At 39.0% G+C, this 18,058-nt stretch overlaps 1 protein-coding gene across 1 annotated transcript; it reads left to right on the top strand.

Moving 5' to 3' along the window:
- Positions 1–28: 28 nt before the first annotated feature.
- LOC136882189 (WD repeat-containing protein 70) lies at positions 29–11,606 on the top strand. The gene has a single exon (XM_067154750.2). The coding sequence runs from the start codon at positions 188–190 to the stop codon at positions 2,198–2,200; it is 2,013 nt and encodes a 670-aa protein (XP_067010851.2). The 5' UTR covers positions 29–187; the 3' UTR covers positions 2,201–11,606.
- Positions 11,607–18,058: the final 6,452 nt, after the last annotated feature.

Below are 18,058 nucleotides of genomic sequence, written 5' to 3' on the forward strand. Positions count from 1 at the left end.
CAAACTATCATCATACGCGGAGACAGCATACTCGGCAATACTAGGGATGGTATTCGTGATGGTCTGGAAGTGGTTAGGTTAACTGCAAGTCCGTGAGTTATTCAGCAAATGCCAAAGAGTGTGAAGAATAACAACGGGGCATAACAATAGACTGATGTCATAATATGTAAAGTATATTATTTCAACAATGAATAAATTTAATAAAAGTATAAAATTCGGCAAGATAAGTATAGGAACAGCAAGCTCGACTGAGGCCAAAGTTGTAGAAGATAACAACAAAGTTGTAGGATTTGGAACTTTCGGCAATTTGAAATCCAAGAAAATAACCGAAGATGCACCGATTGGAATCGTCAACGAAAACACAAGAGATTCCGAATTGGAAAAAATGCGAACTGTTATGGGATTTGGAGGATTTGGAAAGAAATCGAGGCAGTTTAACGTCGAAGATATGGTAGAAAAAGCGACTCTTGCTGCCAAAGAACGAAATAAGAGCTCGTCAATCATATCACCGAGCAACGAGAATTCAGAATCTACATCTAGGAATACTCCCAGTGAGAAGAGTAAGAGCGATGATGATGATGAGGACGACGACAACAATGACTTTGTAGGTCCACCTGTACCACCTGAAGTGTTAAATAAAATAAATAATAGTGTAGATGAACAAAAGTTGAAAGGAGATGAAACTGATAGTGACGATAATGGTGATAGTGATGATGATGATAATGATGATCCTACCAAGAAAATCCCAGCAAGCCATGAAGTTACTATGCTCCATGGTTCCAAGGCAGTTGTGGCAGTTGCAGCAGATCCGTCAGGAGCACGTTTAGCTACTGGTTCAGTAGATTACGAAGTGCGTTTTTGGGATTTTGCTGGTATGGATATTACACTTCAAAGTTTCCGGACTCTTCAGCCGTGTGAAAATCATCCCATAAAGTGTCTTCAATATTCTGTCACTGGGGATGTTATTTTAGTAGTGTCAGGAACTTCGCAGGCTAAGGTGTTGGATCGTGATGGCTTTGAGGTTGCAGAATGTGTGAAAGGTGACCAGTACTTGTTGGACTTGGCTATGACGAAGGGTCACACTGCTTCTCTCAATAGTGGTTGCTGGCATCCAAAAATTCGGGAAGAATTTCTCACTTGTGCACAGGATGGAACGTGCCGCTTGTGGGACATTGAGACCCCGCAAAGGCATAAAGCCATCATCAAGACGCGTGCTAAAAATGGACTCAAAACTGTGCCAACTTCTTGTGCTTATAGTCGAGATGGGAACTTAGTTGCTGCTGCTTGTGTTGATGGCTCTCTGCAGATGTGGGATCACAGGAAACAGTTTGTTAACACTGCGTTGTTACTGCGTGGTGCTCACGACAATGGCAGCGATATATCTTCCCTAAGCTTTTCGTACCTCGGTAGCCTGTTAGCTACTCGAGGTTGTGATGATACTCTCAAGTTGTGGGACATGAGAGCTTTCAAACAGCCTCTTCATGTTGCTAATGGCTTGTTCTCAAGATATTCATCTACAGATTGTATGTTCAGTCCAGATGACTCTATGGTATTGACCGGAGAGAGTATCCAGCGAGAACAGAAATCTGGTAGGCTCTTGTTTTATGATGTTAAGACATTTAAAAAAGTGAATGAGATATCAGTTACAGATTCACATGTTATCAGGACAGTGTGGCATCCAAAACTGAACCAAATCTTTGTGGGTTGTGGTAATGGAACAGTTAAAGTATATTACGATAATGAACGCAGTTTACGAGGAGCTAAATTGTGCGTTGTGAAGACGAAGCGCAAAGCAAAGCAGGCTGAAGTGGTGGCTGCCCAGCAGATTTTAACCCCACATGCATTGCCAATGTTCCGACAGGAAAAGCCAAAATCAGTTCGCAAACAGATGGAGCGTGACAGATTGGATCCAACTCGTTCACGTCGACCAGACCTTCCCATCTCGTCTGGTCAAGGAGGAAGAGTGGCTACTTCTGGTGGCACGCTCAGCTCCTACGTCATTCGTAACTTAGGACTGAGCAAGCGTGTGGAAGACGACCAAGATCCACGAGAAGCTATCCTCCGTTACGCCAAGGAAGCTGCCGAAGATCCCTATTGGGTCACACCTGCTTACTCAAAAACCCAACCAAAGCCCATCTTCCAAGCTGAGAATGAGGATGAAGATGAAGATCAACCACATGCAAAGAAGGCTAAAGTGTAATTTGGTCTGAAATTTATTCATAACTAGGTTAACTCTGTAATGGGGACCTCAGTATAAGTTATTTTGAAAAGTAAATCACATAAATCATAACTTGTATTACTTGTACGAGAGTGATATGTTCATTGCAGACTAGAAACATATTTACTTTTATAGCAAAATATCATATATCATGTAACATTTTCCATACTACTTGCATCAGCAGCCACTGACATTGGCTGAAATTTATAAATTATGGCCGCCAAAATTCAACACAGATATGTAGATGTATTATTAACTGAGGCACTTGTTGAAATGATGCGTGTTCCCTGCCCTTCGCAATTTGCCAGGGAGGCTCTTTACAGTTGGTCTGGACAAATGTGGCTCGATTGGTCAAAATGGTCTGGGATTCATAATAATCAATCAATCAATCAATCAGTCAATTGCATAGTAATCGATTAATTTATTACTGTGCAGCTATGATCATTTAGACCAATCGAGTGTCATTAAGAGCCACGTCTTTCCAAACCAATTGAGAGAGTATCTTGTCAACAGTTAGTATCATGACTCGTAATCATGTTAGAAACTAAATAAGCCGCTAACAGCAAAAGAGCATTGAGTTACAGCTGACTTGTCTGATGTCCCTATTGCATAGTTCTACCGATAACTGAAACATGTAGCATCTCTGTAGGTTTAGAAACAAGGTGTGACCAAACTAGTCTGATACTGGGTTCTTATGCCCAACGGCATGGGATTGCATTGCTTCGTTTGTGGACGAGAGTTCAGTATCAGTGAATTTATAGACATGTTTAAAGAACCCTTTTTTAGAGTGAAAGTGTAGCATCCCAGGGATCTTATTAAGTTTCCACTCTTCAGGATTAAACTGTGTGGGTGTGTGAATAGTAGTTTAAAGTAGTTTTATCTCAGTGACAGAAACAGAATTTGTGGTAAAACCGTACTAACAGGGGAGCAAAAGAGATGTTAGAAATCTAACATGGCATGGCTTGCACAATGACATAACATGCTACACCAGGCTGCCAACTCGGGTGTAACTGCTATCTGGGTCTCACGAGAAATTGCGGCACGACTAACAGATTCTGCACTAAGCTACAAACATCGATCGTGATAAATGCGAGCTCTCTGAAAGAGATGCATTGTTTATTATTAAACTGCTTACAGTAAATGTGTAACTAAAGTGCAATTGTACTACCAATTTGAAACTTCACCTTAGTTCACAAGAATCCTTTGTTGTCAGGCCTTGAGGCTTCTCGGCAGAGGACCGTAGTAGTGACAAGACTGGTCTGATGAATTTCACTCCTGTACCTTCTTAATGTAGTATTCATGTTGCGGATACATCCAGCATACGTTATGTCACTTTCAAACTTCGTGATTTAGTTATTTTTATTTTTACAATATGGTCACATGATGCAAGCTCTATCTAAGGCAACAGCAAAATGGTCAAATTTCCCAGATTGACATAATCTCCATTTTACCCTCTAAGGGTGGGTTGGTGCGTTCCTGGCAAGCATAAAGGAAGGATCTCTCCTTTCTGCTTCTTCAGGTATTACTTCACATTATTTTTGCATGGTTTTCTCATCACTAAACATACACCTGTGTTAGTAAAATTTGTTCCATCTATTCATATTTGAGTTCACTGGGATTATATGTATGTTGGTACAGGCCTGGCTCCTTTCTTTAGAATCTTGGAAATTATTTTAACAATACTAATGAAGGCCGAGAACTGCCAGTTAGTGGCAATGCTCCTTCTCTGAGGCATGGTCTCACTTTAGGTACAGGAATGTGGGAAACCACAGGACCGCTGGTGTGCGAGTTACAGTCATGTCGCTCATTACTTTGCAGGGTCATTGTTAGCTATGAACGTGAACTTGACTCGCAGATTGTCGATATGTAGCAACAGTTATTCTAATGCATTCCTGCAGCAGCTATGGAACTAGTACAGGTGTGGAGAGAAAATTGGATTAGCATTACAGCTTACTCTTTCAGGGCCGGCATCTCGATGATTTAGAGTCTGGGTCTGGTAGGCCTTGGTAAATCAGGCTAGACAAACGTGGCTACTTACTGTACATAAACAGCCACTGCCATTGGCTGAAATCATAAAATATGGCTGCCAAAATTCAACACAGATATGTAGTTGGCACTTGCATGTTGCATCATTCCCAGTGTTTTCACTGGAAACTGCACCCTACATCTTCAAGAGAAGCTTCCTTTGTGGACCAGTGGTAGAGTGTTGGCCTCCGGATTTACAGATCGCAGCTTTAAACGTGACAGTCAGATTCTTGAAGACCAGAAAAGCGTCCATTCAACACCACGTCATACGATGTCTGCATGTAAAATATCTATTGGTGTTTATCTGCAAAATTAATTGTGCATGCTTGTTGTTTAAAGGGGCCTAACATGTAAGGTCATCGGCCCACAAAATTAATTAAAACTTGGCCAGAGATAGGCCATCTGCTAGAGTAAAACAGAATGTCAAATTGATGCGCAGGCGGAGCATACTGCCTGCACATAGTACCTGAGGTCATATTCTTCAAGAGGAATGCGTTCCTGCAGCAGCAAGTGTGATGATGTAGATCCAGGAATTATCCACAAACCCCTGCATCAGAGAAGAAAGCAGTTGAACCTTCTCCTTAACAGAATAAGAAGTATATTCCCTGTAGAGGCAACTAACATACCTGGTGCCTCGTGAGTGCAGTTTCTAGTGAAAGATTGGACGCTACAAAACAGCCTATAAGCCTGGAAAAGAATTTCTTCTATATTCAGGAATTTGGTAAATATCTCAGAGGAAGTGATGATTTATTCTTTATTAAATATGAAAACATTTTAACATGTTCTTGTACACAGGAAATGTGAACATTGAGTGGCGAGCTTGCTGCTGTTTGCCATGCATGGTCAGACCCTGGTCACTCTGTCAACAGACAATATGCACCCGAGCTATGAGACGCATTCATTTTAGCGTGATTTACACCACATTTGGCAAGACATTAAGAAAAGTTCAAACTTTGGTTTAAATTGAGTGATTAGTTTCAGAATTAGGTCTCTTTCTTCAAAATGCTGCAGGTACATCAATTTTTTTTGTTTTGATCTGTTTTCTGGTTTGAAACTTTGTTTAATTAGGAGTAATTTTTAGTATTTAATTAAAAGCTTATATTTTTAATAATATTTTTGTTAAGTGACATTGCATCTTAAAGAGTAGTGTTTTTCTTTCCTGAGTTGACTAAAGGTATTTTTAAAATATTTAATGGTTGTAGCAGAGATGATGATGATGTATTGTAGTTTTTACCACAAATTACTCAAATTCATGAACTTAAGTTTTGACTATTCAGAGTCATCCTGAACCTTCAAGTACAACAGAAAAATGTGCTAAATTTTCATTAAATTACAGGCCCACCTCCGTATTGTAACGATTAGTGTTATTAGCTGCCGTCCTCGGGGGGTTTTGATTCCCAGTACTGCCAGAAATTTAAGAATTGGCAGGAGGGCTGGTATTTGGTTGCAACTCACCTCCATTGGTGGGGCGAGCCTGAAAACAGCTGCACCTCCTCGGGATGAGGACACGAGTTTACTATTAATTTACGTAGCATAAGTACAGATTCCGTATATATAGGCCTATATATCTTGAATTACAAACAGTCCCAGCATTTGCCTGGTGTGAAAATGTGAAACCATGGAAAACCCTTTTCAGGGCTGCCAATGGTGGGATTCAAATTCACAACTACGCAACCCTAACCGCACAGTCAGCTCGCTCAGTAAAGGTGAATTGGACAGTGGAAATAAACTAAGGGGTGGAATTGTAAAATTTATTAATCACAGGGTAGTCAAGTAAGGAAATTTGTTCATTTATACATGTTTCTTGGTTATTTTTAACATACTTTAGTATTTATGAAGTATATAGTATGAATACGAAGATTTTGGAGATGCTGATCTGGATTGAAGAAATGCTTGTTTGTTATAAGGTGTTTGTAGACCTGTGAGTCTGTGGGCTTATGTGATTTCCATGATCTAATATGTTCTTTTTTCCCACTTTTAAACTTTTGCCCTGTCTGACCAATGTAAACAGACTTACAGTCACACCACTTTTATTTTATTTTATTTACTGATGGTATCCTTTGTTTTTGATGATTAAAAATAACATTTAAATGCTGCTTGCTTTGTTGAAGACTCCCTAGTTTGTCAGAAACGGCTGTATTATGGTAGAAATGCCCACTGTGTCACCTCACAATGGAACAATGAGTACACTGAAATAATATTCAGTTTATTCTGTTTTTGAGTTACTAATTTGTCAGTGAGGTTCGTCTTGTGGCCATTATTCACGGCAATTTCTTTATTGCACTTTATCAAAATCTGTGTCACAGCCATGCTGAAATGGTTTGGTCATCTCAATAGAATGGACTCGCAAATAACAACTAGAGTGTTGGTTTGGGAAGGAACTATAGGCAAAAGATCAAGAGGTCGGCCAAGGCAAAGATGGATCGATCAGATCAGAAATAATCTGGGTTTGCAGCAGGTTAAGGACGAAGACAACTACATAGACAAAAATAAGTGGAGAGTGCTCATTCACTGCATCCGGGAAACAGGAGCTGGTTTAAGATCAAGATTATTAAAATCTGATTGATTTTGGGGTACAGAAGGAAGTAACTTGTACTGGAAAAGGTGGCGTGAATTGGATGGGGTTATTAAATCCATAGTAGTTGGTTTCCTGTAGATGCTAAAATGTGGATATTTTGAAAGTGGTCAGTTGTGAAATGTAAAAAAAAAAAAACTGAAACTGCTTTCAGTTTCAAGAGTAAAGTGCAAGGAGTGCAAGAAATTTAAAAACTGAAGTAGTTTCTCAATCCAAACCAAAAGCACAAGAGTTTTCATTTTAAAAATCCCAAGATATTGGCTGGAATTCAAACCTCAGCCACCTTGAAAGAAGCCAGTGACAATATTACTGAGAGTGAATGCTTCGAAGATAGTTATTTTAAATTCTCCAGGAGATAAGTCATGACGGTTGAACTGACTTTCTGCTTGGAACTCTTAACACACTGGAATTTATGCATTGTTCTCCGTAAACTTAGTATCAATGAAATGATTTATCTCAAAATTGTCCATAAATATCTCGGCAAGCAGAGGCTACAGGCCTGTCAAATTGTTCATAGTATTGTCCATTAAATTTTAAAAAGTTATGTTTGGTACAGTTAAAAAGATGGGCACACATTCCAATTTTTTCCATGGAGGGTATCTGAGAGGTTATGTTCTCAGTACGAGAATGGAATATTTGTGAAGAGGTGGTGATTTTTGTTTTAAGAGGAAGTGCAACTAGGCACCCTCCTCTTTATAACACTAATCAGACAGAAAAATGGGATACGAAACTTCAAAAAATGAAGATATCAGTCAAAGAAAGACAAGGGCCTTGAAGGGCTTCGAGTGCTCTAATGCCGTCGGGGTCAGAAAAGAACAAGAGTTGACCAAAGGAGGTCAGATAGGATAAAGGGAAGTGAGTAGCCTGGCATAAGTAAGTGGAAGCAGTGCCACGATTCAGTTGAGGGCCCCATGGTTTCCAAACCACGCCTCCAACCTGAGAGCCCCTGTGGACCCTTTTAGTTGTCTCTTACGTCAGGCAGGGGTACCTTGGGTGTTATTCTACCACCCCCACCCACAGGGGAATTTGTGAAGAGGTTCTTAACATCAAAAGACACTAGTTTGTGGGAGGATGGGGCTAAGATATTCTGTATTTAAGAGACGAGTTCTCAAATTTTTTGATGCAAGCTGAGAACTTCTTGGATGCCTTCCATGCAAAAGTGGAGTTGTGGAATACTTTTTTAACTGTACCAAACATAACTTTTTTAAAGTTTAAGGGAGAATACAATTTAAATATAATTTATTGAGAAGAGAACGAGATTCAAATGATCCAACTCTTTTGCTGAATGGTCAGCGTACTGCCCTTTGTTTCCAGTTTCCAGCCGGGTCGGGGATTTTAAATCATTTTGATTAATTCTTCTGGAATTGACTGAGGTGGGCCAATTATATAATTTTTCTTTTACTATACAGTCAATACGGAACAAACCAAATATGAGATTCTTAATTGAGTGGCTCAGGTGGTTGAGGCGCTGGCCTTCTGACCCCAATTTGGCAGGTTCAATCTTGGCTCAGTACGGTGGTATTTGAAGGTGCTCAAATACGTCAGTCCATGCATAAACAAAGAAACTTCCTTTCTTGACCAATATGTGATTGATTAATTGTACAGTTCCGCCCCTCAGCGTATTTCTGCTGCTTGATTTTCCTTTGTCAGTACCTTGTGTTGACGTCAAACCTTCACACTGCAGAAGGTATGTCCAATTACTTCTTAAATTAATGTATCTTAGTTTTAATACAAGATACATGGAGTCTGAACGTACGATATGTAACGAAAACTTACGGTCATGAAATGGACAGCTTGCAATACAAATGCTAACCAAGCAAGAAACAGTGCAAACATCTATCTTAAACTTTTATAATTTTGCCGAAGGCATGTAATATATCAATTAGGTGGTAATTTAATCTAATATGTTGATTTAATTCATCGATACGGTCATGAAGTGGACAGCTTGCAAAGTTGAATATAAAGTCGAAACTTTATGTTTCAAAATTTGAGTTTTATGTGGTAAAAGCTACATCTTAAACACACTGTATTCCTGAAAGTTTCCTACCATTTTAAAAATATATATTACAAATTATGAACAACATACAGGCAAACAGTTTGCAGCTAATTACGTTAAAACTGTTATGTTGGGAGCATTTTGAATTTTAGACAAAGTTACTTTTGAGAACAACTAAAGCTTAAGTGGGCATGCTCAGTTAGGGATGCATAGGTGTCTCCACATGACCCTTCAAAATGACCACACATGGAAAAAAATATTTAATGCCTTATGGGCTGAAGTTTGGCATGTTTATTGTTACCAAAGTCTCATTTTTGGTTTTTGGGCCGTTTTTGTCCAAAATCTCTGTAGGGTTCCCTCCTTAAATATTGAGTGTTAGAACTGGGAATGAGTACGTAATTACAAATTTGTGTAAATAGTGGAGCTTGTGAGGTTTATTCTGTAACAGCTTGCATATTGTGTTTGAGTTTTTTTTTTTAAATGCTAAATCTGTTCAAGGAGAACAATGCATAAATTCCAGTGTGTTAAGAGTTCCAAGCAGAAAGTCAGTTCAACCCTCATGACTTATCTCCTGGAGAATTTAAAATAACTATCTTTGAAGCATTCACTCTCAGTAATATGTCACTGGCTTCTTTTCAAGGTGGCTGAGGTTTGAATTGCTGCCAATATCTGGGGATTTTAAAAAAGAAAAGTCTTTTGCTTTTGGTTTGGGTTCCACGTAAAACTAGCGGCCCCATGCTGTGATCACGATACCAACAGTCGCTTTGGGCTGTTGAGTGGCCAGCGTTCCTCGTCTTTTACCACCATCTCTTCCCATTTCCTGTGTTTATCTGGCTTTCTTCTTGTCCCATACTTCCCAAACCAAGCCCGCCCGCCCTGATGAATCTTAAAAGCAGAAACGAGTTCATCGCGGGCTGAGAAGATGTGGGATTGGCGAGGAGAGACCATCTCTGTGAAGATGTCGAGATTGCCCTTGACCTTTTTAATGTTTGTCATGTCCTGTCTTCTTGATGTTGACTTATCATTGTATTTGTCCTCTTGTGTGTTCCTGTCTCTAAATCAATGATTCTGTATATCAAATTCCTACACTAAGAGAAAATTAAAAGATAATATTCACGACAAATTATTGTTAATTAATTAAGGTTGACTATACTGAGTAAATAGATTATCTGCTGATATGAGCAGTGCAAACATGAGTAGCTGTAAGCCTGCAAGTGGCAGCCCTGGAAGGTTTCCTATTGTCACACCAAGTAGGTGGGCATCAGATGAGGCCGCTTGCGTTGTGCGACCCAGGAACATTTTTATTGCCCTGCCATACAAGGTAGCTCCACCCACCAAGTCGCTTGCAACAGTCTACCGTCTGTGACTCGCACCATTACTGACCATGTTTTTCAGTACCTATGAATAGGGAAAAGAAGAGCGCATAGCAAGAGTTTGTTAATATTTCTATCAATAATGAAGAGAGACAAATATTTGGCATCATCTTCTCGATACGTGTGTACATTAACTTGTTAAAATCCTTGCATAAACATTCCACCTTTACAATATTTGACAACACGGGCTCAAGTATGAAATTGATCACGTGTAACGTGTATACGTTGTATAAAATAGTACTGACGTGGTTTTCTCTGTAGATAACAATGTATCCAGTATTATTGGTTTTACTTCTAAACAGATAGAGATACACAATAATTATCTCCTCGATGTTTGTAGCTCAAGTGAACCGCTCTCCAATCTCTGATTATGCCATCTGAATCGCAACACCAAGTAGCAGTGTAAGTCGCTGATGGCTCCAAGGTGACTTTGTCTGATGCTAGCCTAAGGCCACTGCCACAATCCTAGCCTTTTCCCACCCCATTGTCACAAAAATCTGTACTACTTAGGCCATCCTTGTTGCGGCTTGACTGGTTAGTGATGTGGTATGAAATGTAACTGGTTAAAGCTGTGTTCTGCACACAGCGCTACTGAAGTGGATAGCCATTCCATGCTGCTTGCTCAAAGGCAGTATAGCAGAAATAAAAACGTTTTTACACTGTGTATATTAAGTATATAAATAACAAAATAACTAGGAGATATCATTCATAGTTATTTCTATATGTACTACTACTGTTTATGATGTACTTTATCTTACTTAAAAAGAATCATGCTGATCATTATTTTACTTCAGTTAAATTCAGTTCCATTCTCTTCTATTATTTAATAACAATAACTTTAATAAAGATTATTTAAATAATGAATTGCAGATCTGTCATTTCTTTTGTTCTATCTTTCCTTGCGTAGCCTGGCAGCCGATAGTTGTACAGCTCAGGATATTTTTCAACTTCTTCCACAGATTTGACGTTCATAATATTTTCATTCATATTGCAGCACCAAGCACGAGACAGCAACTGAGGTTGGTTTGCAAACAAAATGCTAAGTGTTAGGTGACTGATTACTAACCAGTTACGTATGGGACGAGACGTGCAGCGACTCATTCAACCCATGTTAACAAACTTGTGCAGAGCTTCCATGTAACCCGTTGCCCACACTGAGACATGGGAACATACAGCCTCCTTTCCCACCAGGTAGCCACAGAACCTTCAGGAAACTTAGAAAATTCATCCTTCCTTCAGTATGTAATTAACTAAGGTGATGATTCTCTTCAATAACTAATAATCAAAACAAAATTTGAACTGTCACCTGATCTGTATTTTAGTGTAAGACTTCTTGTTGTTAAAATAGTTTGTGTAATTAAAGTGAATTTGTTTGTAATTATTTTTTAAAGAAAATACAGAATAATGTAGTATCTTTTAATATACAGTAGTTACAGCCTAATATACATGCAAAGCTGGATTTCTATTCATCCAAATTTCATTTTAACTTTTTGAAAAACGGACAAAATATCCCTGGGTTCGAAGATGTTCGCTTTAAAATCAAGCCTTGTTACCACCACGTTAATAAACATAGTGAATATCTTTCTCTTACAGATTCATACCATTAATCCTAGTCCCTGGTGTAACTTTCATTTTTCAAAATATTAATCTACCTCAAATTACAAGTGACCACAACAATCCTGAATATTATAACTGAATAATCTACAGCAGTTAAGAACAAAAGGAAATGCAAGATAAATACCAAGAAATAAATTTCTGAATTGTGATACATTGCTTGCATTAACATGAGAATGAGTGTTAACCTGGATCTGCCCAACGTGCCATCTATGGCACGGCAACTTACACAGTCTTCTTGGACTCTTATTATTGAAACCGAGTGCACTGTATTGTTTACTAAGGTATTGTCGTGTTTAGAAAAGTCCCAACTAACATCTTGCGTAGTTTTAGTATATCGTGCTCATTGGTACGGTATAGCTACATAAAAGAAGTCTTGTTTTCACGAGTGCCAGTAATGGCTGCACGTATGAAGTAATTCCTGTTTTACTTCTATAGTTATTTATATGGACCCTGTTGGGCTATATTTTTTCCCTAAGGTGCTTATATGTATGAGGATTAGCTAAGATATGTCTTGGTGATGATTGGTGTCCTTTCATTTGACACTGAAGTTTGGTGGTACTTATCTGGCATGCTGGGTGGAAGTGCTGTCTTTCTGCCCGGCACAACTCAGTCTATAATTGTTATAGTTCTGATGTTCCTTTCTGTTAATTTCATTCTTCTTTATCAACCTAACAACGCATAATAGTGTAGGCTATATGTTTTAATTTAACATTTTTTAATCACACAGAGTAAAATTCTCACATAAAATTGACACTGCATTGCAGTTCTCTTGTTGAAATGTATCTTTTATGCAATTATTCATCCTGCCTTTTCACGTGCTTCACATTTATGGTTTCATACGTTTTTCTGGGAGAATTTCATTACAAGAAAGAAAACGATGAACTTTCCGACGTAGAAAAGGTCAAATAAATATTAAAGTTTATTGATTCCACCTGTTCAGTACATAAGAGATAATGAATTAAATAAAATTAAAGGAACATGTTTCGCCCTTTAATTAAGGGCATCTTCAGCCTTAAATCTCAAACTGAAAGTTGATTAATCAGGTACCTGATTGTAATTAAAATAGTGAAGGAAATGTTGGAAAAGAGCGAAATGGTCTTAATATCAAGCCTTAATAAAGTCTAAAATACAAATATTCATAAATTTATACATTATCTTGAATGTAGTTAAGAAATTATTGAAATGAGGCCTTAATAAATTTTAAAATACCAATAGTCGTGAGTTTATACACTAGAGGAAACTTCTGGAGCTTAAACAGATCAAATGTCACAATAATAATAATAATAATAATAATAATAATAATAATAATAATAAAATGTAGTTGATGATTCCAAAAGGAGTATTAATACATATTAAAGCTGGTAAAGAGATGTAGAGGAAATTTTATCTAGTGTTAAACAGTTCAAACTTAGGATAACGAAGAAGAATGTAGTTAATAACTTAGAATGGAGTTTAAACACAATATTATGAAATTGGTAAAGAGACGTTTCTGCTGTTCACATTAAGTGGGGTTTATAATAAATTTCAAGTGATAAAACTGTAGTCTTCTAGAAGCATGAGAGAAGAAGAGTGCTTGAAGGTAAGTTGCTGTGATAAATGTTAGCAGGAAGGAACGGCTGTAGTCTCTTGTGTAGAGTCTTAAGGGAAGTTTGGATTGAAGTCTCTTTATTAACGTTGAAATTGGCTGACGTAAAGAAGATTCATTTCCTTCACTATTTTAATTACAATCAGGTACCTGATTAATCAACTTTCAGTTTCGAGATTTAAGGCTGAAGATGCCCTTAATTAAAGGGCGAAACATGTTCTTTTAATTTTATTTAATTCATTATCTCTTCTTATGTATTGAACAGGTGGAATCAATAAACTTTAATATTTATTTGACTTCATTGTACATTTCAATACGGACCTAAACATGAGATTTATAACTTGTAATGTAGAAAAGGTATTCATTGAGCTTCCAGACACTGCAGTTTTGTCGGACAAAGACAGTGGGGATGAAGATGGCTTCGCTGACAATTTACCTGGTAGCCAGCTTTCAGCGAACGCAGAATTAGTGACCTGTGAAACTCCAACTGACTATCAAGACTTTGAAGATGTGCCTGTCGAAGTGGATCAAGCTGAGTTGGTACAAGTAAAACCCAGAGGGGTACCCCAATTTCCTGCAAAATGGGAAAAGCAAAACTTAAGCACACGTTCAGGAATATTTCCCAACAGTGACTTCACCAAACTTCGAGAAAAATCGTATGTTGAACTGTTTGAGTCAATTTTTACAGATGACATTTTCGATCACTTAGTTTCTGAATCTAACAAATATGCCAGCTTTTTGAACTGCCCTTCCCCGAATATTACTCGGCAAGAAATGAGTTTTTATTGCAATTTTGATTTTATGTGGATAAAATACCGTTCTTTCGAAGAGATCCTATTGGGAGGATGCGTGTGATGTGCACCATTCTGTGGTGGCAAGTGCTATGCGGCGAAACATGTTCCTTGAAATTTGCCATTTCATTCACTCTGCTGCTAACACGAACCCAAATTTTGTCAACAAAATGTGGAAGTTAAAACCTCTGATTGACCTTCTACGTGCTTGTTTCATGTAAAACGTTTGAGCTGAGGAGCACTTGTCATATGCCATATTTCGAGAGGCATTCCTGCAAACAGTTCATAAGAGGAAAACCTATTTGTTTTGGTTTCAAGGTATAGTGTCTAAACACTCGTTATGGATATCTTTTCAGTTTTGAAGTATACCAAGGAAAAAATCCTAACGCGAATGCCCAGTATGAAGCAGAATTTGGGAAGTGCACAGCCCCCATTGTAACAATACTGGATAATCTTTGACTGGATCTGAAAAATTTGCCCTTCAAATTATAATTTGACAATCTCTTCACAGGAATGGAACTGCTAACACATCTTGGTGCGAGGGGATACGGTGCTATAGGTACACTTTGAGAAAATCGCATTCCGAAGGGTTGTAATCTAAAATCTTCCGCTACCATGAAGAAGGAAAAACTGAGTACATATGATACCTAAAGAGCTTGGAGGAAGGTGTTCAGGTTTGCCGTTGGGTGGATAATTCAGTAGTATCCGTAGCATCTACACGTTATGGAGTGCACGCAGAAAAACAGGCATCTCATTATGTGAAAGACAAAGGACAGGCTAGAGGTGAAAAAGTCAGTGTCTCAGCTATATGTGATTTCTCAATACAATATGGGTATGGGAGGTGCTGATCGTATGGGTCGTAACTTGACAGATGTGCGAGTTGGAATATGAGAAAAAAAAGTGGTGGTGGGCAATATTTGCCTGCCTTGTCAATGTAGGAATGCATACTGCATGGCAGCTGAAACACGTGTCTGGAGAAGACATTTCTCACCTTGATTTTCGACGAGCAATTCTCCAGACTTATCTCACGCTACAAAGCTTATTCACCTTGTTCAACAGATCTCATTGTTTTGGACATAATGCACTGCAGGAACTTCGGTTCGATGGAAGGCATCACTGGCCTTCTACAATTCCAGGAGCGACGAGAAAACTGCCTTGCTAGGCCTAGAACCCAGTGTACCAAGTGCAATGTGTGCACTGTTTTACTGATATTATCATACACGGTGTGTACTTGCCTTTCACCGTTAGTGCAGTACTCATATGAACAGGTGACTTATCTTTGTACATACCGCTGCTATAATTCCTCATAGACCGTTTGAATGCCTCACGATGTAATAAGTGATTTGGGTAGCTATAATAATAATAATAATAATATTTGTTTTACGTCCCACTAACTACTTTTACGGTCTTCGGAGACGCCGAGGTGCTGGAATTTAGTCCCGCAGGAGTTCTTTTACGTGCCAGTAAATCTACCGACACGAGGCTGTCGTATTTGAGCACCTTCAAATACCACCGGACTGAGCCAGGATCGAACCTGCCAAGTTGGGGTCAGAAGGCCAGCGCCTTAACCGTCTGAGCCACTCAGCCCGGCGATTTGGGTAGTTTGTGAGAGACCTGAACGATGGACTGACTCAAGTGATCCTATGCGATCATAAAACAATAAGAAAGCAGGCTTGTGAGATTTTAGCATTATTATTTATTATTACTTAAAATATAAATGAATTTCCTCATACAGTTAACAACTCTATTACAACCCCTATAAAATCATCCGTAGCACAAAAAATCCAACATCTAGGTATTTTTAATAGTTCTGGAACAACATTATTTTTGTAATATATGCAAATATTGAAGAAAACCTTGTGTACTGATGATTTAAAAAATAAGTATTGGATGAAAGCATATCAATAAGCCAAATGCGGAATGACATCCAAATTCCCGCATATGAAACAAAAGATGGCACTACCGCCCAGCGTGCCATATATGGCACGGACTTTTTCTCGGAAGTTGCATGTCGAATAAATAAAATTGAAGCTTTTCCGGGATCTTCATATGCACATTATCCAATGCTAAAAGTTGATGCTCAAAAAATACAATCTTGGGCGAATCCAGATTAGTGGAGCTTCTGTTGTTGTTTGTGTATGGTTTCTAGGATGCAGGCCTTTCTATTTGACGCCCATGGGCGACCTGTATGTCTGGGTAAGGGCTACTGATGAGGTAGAGAGATTGTGAAACTGGGTGTCGGCACATAGCCTACTCCTGTTTAATACCACCAAGGGGTCAGCTCAAGGTTTAACGTCCCCATCCAATGGACGAATCACCATCAAATGTCATATGCCTTTATTCTATACGAACACTGCAGAGACGTTTGGAATTAAATCCAGGGTTTTGGCACACACTCTAGTGATTAGAAATTTAATACCACCACCTCTTCTACCCTGCTGGCCGACATTCTGATGGCAAAAAGTTTTCCCACCAACAGGACTTAAACCGACAAACCACATTCTCAGACTTCACACCTTAACAATCAAGGCCACCAGGCGGGCAGAATCCTGATGTCAGTGCTGTGAGGGTAACAGCATGGATGAACATCTTTGATGCAGAAGTCAACAAAGAAAGATGTAATGTGCATCTGGTTCCCACAACTTCAAGGTTTTTGAAATTATATTTATTGACCTGGGTAAAGTAGTACCGTACGGCATCAGCGTGCACTGGTATGTGTTCCATTCATTGTGCACATAATGGTGCCATAAACGAGGCAACATAGCATACCACATAAAAGCCAGGTCTTCTAAGAGTCATTCAATCTAGTTTACATGTTTGGATTGAGTGGCTTTACGTCGCATCGACACAGATAGGTCTTATGGCGACGATGGGACAGGAAAGGCCTAGGAGTGGGAAGGAAGTGGCCGTGGCCTTAATTAAGGTACAGCCCCAGCATTTGCCTGGTGTGACAATGGGAAAACATGGAAAACCATCTTCAGGGCTGCCGACAGTGGGGTTCAAACCCACTATCTCCCGGATGCAAGCTCACAGCCGGGTATGATGTTTACATCAAGTGACGATGGCAGACTGTCTGAGGTAGTTACTACAATATACAAAATGAAGAGCTGTTGAATATACTACACACTCTGTCAGAACAGAATGTGGCTGCATTTAAGTTAGGAATGTTTCCACGACTCCCTATCTATTAAATGCCACTACAGTCACAAGAAGGGCTCTCTTTCTTTCCCCACTTACGCTGCCAGGATCTGGATCACCTGCGACTGATTTGCACTCACTTCAAAGATGTCCAAATTTTTCATGGCAGTTTGAAACGAGAAAGCTCCCTACTACAATGGTCAGAGTTTGAGGGAGGCCATTCTTCACACCAAGCTCGATCCATGCTGAACCGAGATTCAAGCATTCCTTGCGAAACATGAATTCTGAATAAACCTTGTCACAATAATAACGCTCGCTATTCGTACAGCAAGAAGTTAGGTGATATTAAGTTATTATTCCAGCTACACGACATATCCATCATCCTTGCGCTTGTGAAATATTTCAGCTTAAAACTTCAGTCAGAAAAAAAGTGTCGTCTAGGGCTCAATATCGTGCAAATTATGTCAAAGGATAATCATTCTTAATGATATATCTGCTGCGGGTTACTATTTCTTTAACACAGCAGTTTTTGCACGCGCTATAAAATATGTATTTGAAATACACCTTCAAGTTATCAAAAATGGCTTTCACGGCCGCAGAATATTCTAACTCCATGGGGAGTAATATTTTTTGGAAACGGAGAATTCACTTCTCCTTTAGCAGGTTAGCAATCCCTATTTGCTAACACGGCGGGACCATGCGCTTGGTCTGCCACTGCTAAGCAGAGTCCTGGAGGGGCG

This window comes from Anabrus simplex, chromosome 10 (assembly GCF_040414725.1).
Source record: "Anabrus simplex isolate iqAnaSimp1 chromosome 10, ASM4041472v1, whole genome shotgun sequence".
Classification (NCBI taxonomy): Eukaryota; Metazoa; Arthropoda; class Insecta; order Orthoptera; family Tettigoniidae; genus Anabrus; species Anabrus simplex.

Excerpts from the sequence above, each read along its gene's own strand:
- LOC136882189 (XM_067154750.2), top strand. The coding sequence starts at position 188 with ATGAATAAATTTAATAAAAGTATAAAATTCGGCAAGATAAGTATAGGA.